General features: G+C 43.8%; 1 protein-coding gene across 1 annotated transcript in view; it reads left to right on the plus strand.

The window, feature by feature from the left end:
• The first annotated feature begins 1,607 nt into the window (after positions 1-1,607).
• Positions 1,608-10,000, plus strand: part of LOC143295126 (pyrethroid hydrolase Ces2e-like) — a 65,996-nt gene continuing 57,603 nt past the window's right edge. The window contains exon 1 of the mRNA XM_076606690.1: positions 1,608-1,983. Within this exon, the coding sequence (XP_076462805.1) occupies positions 1,693-1,983 (291 nt within the window). The 5' untranslated portion in view covers positions 1,608-1,692. The remainder of the gene's footprint in view (positions 1,984-10,000) is intronic.

Below are 10,000 nucleotides of genomic sequence, written 5' to 3' on the forward strand. Positions count from 1 at the left end.
AGAAAGGACACACATGCATATTATTCGATGCTCGTTGGAGAGAGAAAGGCTGGAGACAGGAACGGATTGATTGAAAAAAAAAAAAAAAATCCTTTGGTTTATGATTTCCAAGCTGGCACGTGCGTTTGTTGGCAAATGCTGCAGTTGAACATAGGGTGACTGAAGCAATTTTGTGCCTTTGACTACGTTCGAAGAAGAAAGAAGCGGATTGAAGTGAGGTAATATTCATTCATTCACGATGAAATATTATTTCAGGAGAAAACGTTAGCGTTTGAAGAATACTTCCACGAAGAAATATTACAGGAGATAACATCTGAGGAACAATTCCACGGGGAAATAATTATAGTTTGAGGGGCAGTTTCATGGGAAATTGTTTCTGAACATAACATCGGAGAAACACTTATTTCCACTGAGAAATATTTCTGGACATAACATCCGAGGAACCCTTTCCACATGACAAAATATTGAAGGAAATAATATCAGAAGAACAAGTACATTATAAGGGTGTGTGCTGGGGGGGGGGGGTGGGGATGGGGGAATCTTCCAAGCACAGGTGACAAGTGCAGTTTCAGGAGGAAGCAGTGATGAAGTGAACTTCTTCTTCTGCGTTCACTCGTATGTACACGAATGGGCTTTTACGTGTATGACCGTTTTTACCCCGCCCTGTAGGCAGCCATACTCCGTTTTCGGGGGTGTGCATACTGGGTATGTTCGTTCCATAACCCACCGAACGCTGACATGGATTACAGGGATCTTTAACGTGCGTATTTGATCTTCTGCTTGCATATACACATTAAGGGGGTTCAGGCACTAGCAGGTCTGCACATATGTTGACCTGGGAGATCGTAAAAATCTCCACCCTTCACCCACCAGACGCCGTCACCGTGATTCGAACCCGGGACCCTCAGATTGACAGTCCAACGCTTTAACCACTCGGCTATTGCGCCCGTCACAAAAGGAACCGTTTTGCGAGGAAGTGCAAGTAACAGCCAGAGCTCATGCCAGGAACAAACAGTTTCACGAGGAAATTACACAAGTTGCACGAAGTTAAGCACGGGCTTTCGTAATGTCCACCGGATTTTTTTTTTCCAGTTCGTGAAGAAAGTCAGTTTCTTAAACCTGAATGGAACGTTATGTGGACTGAAACAACGTTATTTTCAATGTATATTTATCGAAATAAATTTTACGTGGATTGAGCGTCGCACGGATACGCGATCGAGTGAACCGGTCATTCTGGTGTTACTTTAGTGGACTTTGTAAAACATTGTTTTCGGTTCTCACTTTCATCTGGATATAAGAACCGACATGCATTAAGCCCTGAACTGACCACTTTTTTGCTCGGCCGCCGGGCGATAAGCAACCTTTGATTTGAAGTCAAAGGCTGAAGGAAAAGTGTGGACAAGCAAAATGTAAAAATTTGACGACCACCAGCAAACAGATCAACCACGATAATGTAACACTGAACGAACACGTTGTTTCGCGTTACAATTTCAGACATTGAAACGTTCTCTTTCCCCCCCCCCTCCACCACCCCCCCACACCCCCTCCAAAACAACAACAACAGACAGTTGGACAGTGACAATCCAAAACTACAAACGGAAGTCTCACTGGCTACGTCAGTGCTGACGTTTGGGGAAAAAAAAAAGAAGAAAAAAGTCCGCTACTAAGGGTAGGTCAATCTAAAACGAGGTCATGGCAACGGTGGTGTCCCTTCTCCTTACGTGGTTCGTCCTGGCGCTGACGCACGTCGACTTCAAGGACAGCAGGGGTCACGCTGTGTTCGGAGTTCACGGGGTGGACGGGTCGTCCTCTACTTCTCGCCTCGGGGACGGCACCCCGAAGTCTGACACCCTCATACGTAACACGGTGTACGGGGAGGTGCGGGGTACGCTGCGCACCCTGTACTTCCTGGCCGGGCGGCAGGTGGAGAGATACCTGGGGATACCCTATGCCAGTCCTCCTGTCGGGGAGCTACGCTTCGAGGTGAGTAGAAATCCTTCTAAGTGTGTACGTTCTGTTTTTTTTTTTTTTTTTTTTTAAGCACACACTGTGAACACACACACACACACGCGCGCGCGCGCGCGCACACACACACGACACACATACATTCATTTGTGTGTGTGTGTGTGTGTGTGTGTGTGTGTGTGTGTGTGTGTGTTGCTCAGTAGCCGTGATTTGTCTATTACCGGTAATACGCAACAAATACCCAGCATGCATGAACCACGACAGAGTCATCGGCAAGTCGGTGTGTGTGTGTGTGTGTGTGTGTTGCTCAGTAGCCGTGATTTGTCTATTACCGGTAATGAGCAAAGTGGCTTGCGCGGCAGTACCGGTGTTACATCCCAAATCGTCCCTCCCCCTTCCGCAGCCTCTCCCCCCCCCCCCCCTCCCCTCCCCGACCCCCCCCCCCCCCACTCCCCTCTCCCGCCCCTTCCGCAGGGTGACGAATCAGTGTCCTTAATTGTCTCCCCCGGGGACGCATCAGTTTCCTCAACAGATTCGCAGGGGATTAGTCAGTGTCCTAATCTGTCCCCCAGGGGACATTCTGGGAATTGCCCCCCACCCCCCACCCCCACTCCCCCACTCACACCTACCCCTCGCCGCCTATGCTGCTGTTTCGGTCCACCACGGACATGATTTGAAAATCAGCCCCAACGAATCCCCCCACCCCCCTACGCACACAAACGTTTCTGTTTTTATCTGTTAGTTTGATACCTTCACGTGCACATGTGTTTGCTTGCCATGTTATCACCCCAGACCACTACTGTGTGGCCATTGCTGACCACTGCTGACCATCATCCAAAAGTGTTCAGACTGTATTGTTTTGTCACGACTGTGCATTATAATGACGTCTTGGTAGGGTTTTGACCGATGCCTAACAGTCGCTACTAACAGCGTTCAACTTGCATTAGCTTGTGGCGGTTAGGAAGAATAGGGGTTTCTTAATTTGACCATTAACTGAGCACTAGTGACTACTACTGACTATTACTGACCTCCACTTGCCCATACTGACAACTAACCACAAACCAAAAGTGTTCAGATTGCGTTGTTCTGCCATGTTAGTGCACTATTGTGACGATTGACAGGTTTGTGATAGCTAGCTGATGATCACTGTCTGGCTGTTCAGATTTTAGAATGACAGGGTTTGGCGCAGTTGTTAAACGTAACTGACCATCACTGACCAGTACTGGCCTTTGGTGACCACAACTGACCACCACCCACGTTTTCAATAAGTGGCATTTTATCATGTTTGGGTCATTTTCAGAAAAGGTGATGATTATTTATTAACATTTTTATACTGCCAGAGCCTAAAATTAAAGCTATTTAGGCAGTAACTGACCTGCATGCTATTTAAAAAAGGATTATTATATACATGAACTAAATATAAGATTGCCTGGCAATGAAAATAAATAACAAGAAAAATACAAAAGATCCGATACTGAAACATACATGTTAGCACACTGCAAAAAACAAGTCACAATAGCATAAAACATCACATACACTAGAATTGCCACATATTATCCAAACGGGGGCACTGCATAAAACCCTGTACCCAAGATTCTTAAGAAAGTGTTTGTTTTCTGGGATGGATTTGTCATTTCATTTCAGTGCCGAAAAATCATAATGGCTACTTTGGAATGACACTTACAAAGACAATAATTATATAACCTTAAACTGTACTTAGCAGACAAATTTGTTATTGCTATTACCAAATCTTAATGGTGTATAGATGTATAGTGTCACTCTTCAGACGCAGAGCCACCTTGTTTGCTGAACATACAACGAAAAATGCATCAGTGTTATTATTGTGAAGAAGTAGCCATTTAAACATAATACAAAAATTGATTTTTTCTTCCTTAAAAAACAAACCTTTGATAAAAGATATCAACATCAATTCACCACGTGTATCACAAACCAAAACAAGCTACCTCAGGTTTATCAAGTTGCAATATCTGAATGCCTTTTCTGTCTGTTTTGACAATAAAACAATTTTTTCTTGTTTAGTTTTCAAACGTTATTTTGAAAAACAAATTTCCGTTCTGGGATGGGCGTATTTATGTAACAGCACAGATACTTAATGAACCATGAAATGTAACAGTTGAATAAAGCTACAACTTAATACATACGCTTCTAAAAAATTCCTGTTTATGATGAAAACTATTGGGGAAAAAAGCTCATGAAAGAAGAAAATGCAGTGCATATCGCTGTCTGCGTTGGCAGAAGATTAATAACGGCTGTAACAGAATAGTCACACCTGCAACAGAAGAGACAAGACATGCATTGTTTTCAGCTCCCAAAACACATACCTTTTCAAACAAAGCTCTGGCGATTCCACACGTTCAGAAATGAAACTTTCATTGGTTTCAGTTGTGTTTTTCATATTCTTTTCTTTTTTTCTCCATTTCATCACTGCTTCCCACATTGTAGGGATAAGTTGAAAATATCTGTCAGACTTCACTCATTTATCTGGCTCAAATATTACTACCAGAACTACGTGGCGATGTTACATGTCAAACTTCACTCTTTTCTCTGGCTCAAATATTACTACCAGAACCACGTGGCGATGTTACATATCAGATTCCACTCGTTTCTCTGGCTCAGATATTACTACCAGAACTACGTGGCAATGTTACATGTCAAACTTCACTCTTTTCTCTGGCTCAAATATTACTACCAGAACCACGTGGCGATGTTACATATCAGATTCCACTCGTTTCTCTGGCTCAAATATTACTACCAGAACTACGTGGCAATGTTACATGCCATCTCCACTCGTTTCTCTGGCTCAGATATTACTACCAGAACGATGTGGCGATGTTACATGTCATCTCAATTTGTTTCTCTGGCTCAAATATTACTACCAGAACCACGTGGCAAAGCTACATGTCATCTCAATTTGTTTCCCTGGCTCAAATATTACTACCAGAACCACTTGGCAATGTTACATGTCAGATTCCACTCGTTTCTCTGGCTCAAATATTACTACCAGAACCACGAGGCGATGTTACATGTCAGATTCCACTCGTTTCTCTGGCTCAAATATTACTACTAGCTACCAGAACCACGTGGCGATGTTACATGTCAGATTCCACTCGTTTCTCTGCCTCAAATATTACTACTAGCTACCAGAACCACGTGGCGATGTTACATGTCAGATTCCACTCCTTTCTCTGGCTCAAATATCACTACCAGAACCACGTGGTGATGTTAAATGTCAGTTCTACTTTAAGTCCACGTGGTGAAAAACTCGTCTTTGCTCTGCTCTTCCCTGGTCATGTGAAGATGTTCCTGTACTTTGGGAATGCCCTTAGCTGAGTAGATCGATCTGATGGCTGTCTGAAGGACGCTCACTGCGCCGAATATCTGCAATGCCCCCGTGGTATGGGTATAGTGTGGCCATGCCTTCATTAAACAAAACAAACAACAAAACAAACAAGAGAGGCAAGGCCTTCAAGACTCACTTGTGATAAATTAAGTCCCCTAGCATTAATTACAGAGTAATTTCCCTTTTTTTTACTATCTGCACCAAAACGTTTGCAAAATAAATAAAACTTCCATGCTGAGCAAAAGAAGTTCCTGTTTGAACAGAAAATGATAATAATGACTGCTCTTGTTGTTGGGTCAGAATATCAGATCAAAGTGCCAAGTTTAGAGAATACAAAAAATATAAATATAACAGTAAATGCAGTTTGCATATAATTAGGCTTCATTCTTTATTTTTTTGTGTCCATCCCAGAGGTGCAATATTGTTTTAAACAAGATGACTGGAAAGAACTGAACTTTTCCTATTCTTATGCCTAATTTGGTGTCAACTGACAAAGTATTTGCAGAGAAAATGTCAATGTTAAAGTTTACCACGGACACACAGACACACACACTCTCTCTCTCTCTCTCACACACACACACACACACACACACACTCAGACAACCGAACACCGGGTTAAAACATACTCATTTTGTTTACACAAGTGAGTCAAAAACAACAACAACAAACAAACAAAAAAACTTGCCTCAATTTTTCATTAGTCGAAGACCCTCCTTGGATCTAGTCAGGTGAGGACAATTTATTGTGTTTGCTGTCTCACGGGACTCGCTGATGTCTCCTTCAGCCTGGCTGTTGTTGTTCAGATAACCGAGTTCAACGCTATCTGGTACACAATGCGAAGCCTGGTTTCATATGTACATCTGTTGTGCCCTCCCCACTCCCCCCCCCCCCCCACACACACACAGACAACCGAACACCGGGTTAAAACATAGACTCATTTTGTTTACACAAGTGAGTCAAAAACAACAACAAACAAGCAAACAAGCAAAAAAAAAAACTTGCCTCAATTTTTCATTTGTCGAAGACCCTCCTTGGATCTAGTCAGGTGAGGACAATTTATTGTGTTTGCTGTCTCACGGGACTCGCTGATGTCTCATTCAGCCTGGTTGTTGTTGTTCAGATAACCGAGTTCAACGCTATCTCGTACACATTGCGAAGCCTGGTTTCATATGTACAACTGTTGTGCCCTCCCCACTCCCCCCTCCCCCCCCCCCCCCCCCCACACACACACACACGTACACACGCACGCAACACTAAATCACAGACACTGAGACAGGTCAGAAGACAATCTCCTTCAGGTTTTGCAGAGGCAGGCACAATTTTTTCAATGGACGCCTGGAGGTAAAAGCCATATATTGCTTGCTGGTCTATGATATAGTCATTTCCGCGGCTGCGGTTTCTCTGGATGGATCTGATTTTCTCTGATTCTCGGCAGCTGAAATTCTCATTTCAAACAGAAAGTAACAGATGAACATTATTAAAAAAAAAAAAAAAAAAAAAAAATCAATTTAGTGACATACCAGCCGCCGTGGCGAAGTGGTTAGCGTCGCGGACTGACGACTGGGAGGAGGAGGACGCGGGTTCGAATCCCAGCGGAGGTGGGTTTTTCGGCCTGTGGCCGGCTCCTACCCAGAGTTGAGTGTGCTGTGGTCTTAAATGGGGAGACTGGCTTCAAGGATGCGTCTTTGGGTGTGTTGCTGTAATTACCTGACCAACACTGCAAGTATCTGTATCTCTCGGGCCTGGTTAACGCCGGGATATCATTATGACAGGAAGCGTAGAGTACAGCCTTGTCAACCTCCATAGCAACATCGTCATCGTCATCCTCCTCCTCCTCCATCATCATCAATAAAAAAAAGAAAAAAGAAAAGAAAAAAGTGACATCATTGTGATTGGGTATTTTGTCAGGCCTATCACTTCCTGCTGTGACCACGAAAAACAAGACATCAAAAACATGGTTGGTGCAAAGGGAGAGAAACGGAATGATTTATTTTTCCTTTTTATTGTCCTGTCACACAAAGTGGTCTGGACAAATCTGTCAAGCAATAATCACAATTGCTATTCGGAGTTAAACTTACACTATTCAGTTCTCTTACCTCCTCCAGTTTCTGCTGCGACCAAAATTTGATTAACAGGATAGACAGTGGAAGCATAGAAGATAAGTCAAATAACAGTCCATTAGAAATAATTACTGATACACTTGATAACTTGATAAGTACTGATACTCTTGATAACATAACTGACAAGACAAAACATCCTTACTTCGAGGGTTGATGTGGTGACAGTTTGTTGTGTTTTTTTTTCAGGGAGATAGGTGGGGCATGTTTCTAAGGGAGATGTTTCTAAGGGAGATAGTTGGGGCAAGTTTCTAAGGGAGATAGTTGGGGCATGTTTCTAAGGTAGATAGGTGGGGCATGTTTCTAAGGGAGATAGTTGGGGCATGTTTCTAAGGGAGATAGTTGGGGCATGTTTCTAAGGGAGATAGTTGGGGCATGTTTCTAAGGGAGATAGGTGGGGCATGTTTCTAAGGGAGAAAGGTGGGGCGTGTTTCTAAGGGAGAAAGGTGGGGCATGTTTCTAAGGTAGAAAGGTGGGGCGTGTTTCTAAGGGAGAAAGGTGGGGCATGTTTCTAAGGTAGATAGGTGGGGCATGTTTCTAAGGGAGATAGGTGGGGCATGTTTCTAAGGGAGAAAGGTGGGGCGTGTTTCTAAGGGAGAAAGGTGGGGCATGTTTCTAAGGTAGATAGGTGGGCTTGTTTCTAAGGGAGATAGGTGGGGCTTGTTTCTAAGGTAGATAGGTGGGCTTGTTTCTAAGGGAGATAAGTTGGGCTTGTTTCTAAGGGAGATAAGTGGGCTTGTTTCTAAGGTAGATAGGTGGGGCTTGTTTCTAAGGGAGAAAGGTGGGGCTTGTTTCTAAGGGAGAAAGGTGGGGCTTGTTTCTAAGGGAGATAAGTGGGCTTGTTTCTAAGGTAGATAGGTGGGGCTTGTTTCTAAGGGAGAAAGGTGGGGCTTGTTTCTAAGGGAGATACGTTGGGCTTGTTTCTAAGGTAGGTAGACGGGGCTTGTTCACAAGGGAGATAGGTTTTACACAAAAGAAAAACCGAAGTTGCTGGCATGAGCTTTATGATAGTTACTTCAGAAAGGTATCATGATGTTTATATTACAGGAGCCGCTATTTCTGGTGATTGGTCGTTTATTCACTGTGGTATGGTGATATTCCATTGTAGCAGTATGCACATGCAATCTAGGGACACATCTAGACGTCATTTCTTCACAAAACTCATGCGCATGCAATCTGGGGACAAACTTTGACGTCATTCCTACACAAAACTATGTCACAGATTTACAGAAATTTTCTGTCATTAAAAAGTTAACGTAACAAATCATTCTCCTTCATATACTGCGTGTTGTCGGATGTCTAGAAAAACGTTTATTTATTTATTTATTTTTTCCAGACAGTATGTCATTCAGGCCAGGCAATTTTTAGTGCCCCAGTGTTACAGTTCCTACTATAATTATCGCGGGCATGGAACACAAATTGCAGCCGTTTCTATATTACACAAACATCTTGGACGTTAGAAAATCCATTGATGGCATTTCGACTCTAACAAATTGCAAAAAAATGGATAACGTAAATGCCTGGGACACTATTTGCAGACAATGTTTGAAAAATGACCCCTTTATTCAATATTCAACATTCCTTGACATAGTTTGATTATTTACTGACTAATACTGACCAGTACCCCAAAAGTGTGCAGCTTGTGTTATGATAACTTCGCTTTGCATCGTACTGTCTCATGCGATATTAGAACCTTTTCATCGGCTTTGATCACTGACCACTACTGTTTGCTGCTGACCTCAAGTGACCACTACCCATAGGTGTATGTCGGACGAAACAAATATACACCAGGAGGAACATATGCCGGGTGAATAATGATAGACCTATGGAAAGATCGATATTAACCTGGGGAAATATGGACCTGGAGAAAGATTGATATGGACCTGGGGGAACATAGACCTGGGGGAACATAGAGTCGCTGAAAGATCGATATAGTCCTGGGGGAACATAGACCTGGGGGAACATAGACCTGGGGAAAGATCGATATAGACCTGGGGGAACATAGACCTGGGGGAACATAGACCTGGGGAAAGATCGATATGGACCTGGGGGAACATAGACCTGGGGGAACATAGACCTGGGGGAACATAGACCTGGGGAAAGATCGATATGGACCTGGGGGAACATAGACCTGGGGGAACATAGACCTGGGGGAACATAGACCTGGGGAAAGATCGATATAGACCTGGGGGAACATAGACCTGGGGGAACATAGACCTGGGGAAAGATCGATATGGACCTGGGGGAACATAGACCTGTGGAAAGATCGATATAGACCTGGGGGAACATAGACCTGTGGAAAGATCGATATGGACCTGAGGGAACATAGACCTGGGGGAACATAGACCTGGGGAAAGATCGATATAGACCTAGGGGAACATAGACCCGGGGAAAGATCGATATGGACCTGGGGGAACATAGACCTGGGGGAACATAGACCTGGGGAAAGATTGATATGGACCTGGGGGAACATAGACCTGGGGGAACATAGACCTGTGGAAAGATCGATATGGACCTGGGGGAACATAGACCTGGGGGAACATAGACCTGTGGAAAG

Source organism: Babylonia areolata, chromosome 20, assembly GCF_041734735.1.
Source record: "Babylonia areolata isolate BAREFJ2019XMU chromosome 20, ASM4173473v1, whole genome shotgun sequence".
Classification (NCBI taxonomy): domain Eukaryota; kingdom Metazoa; phylum Mollusca; class Gastropoda; order Neogastropoda; family Buccinidae; genus Babylonia; species Babylonia areolata.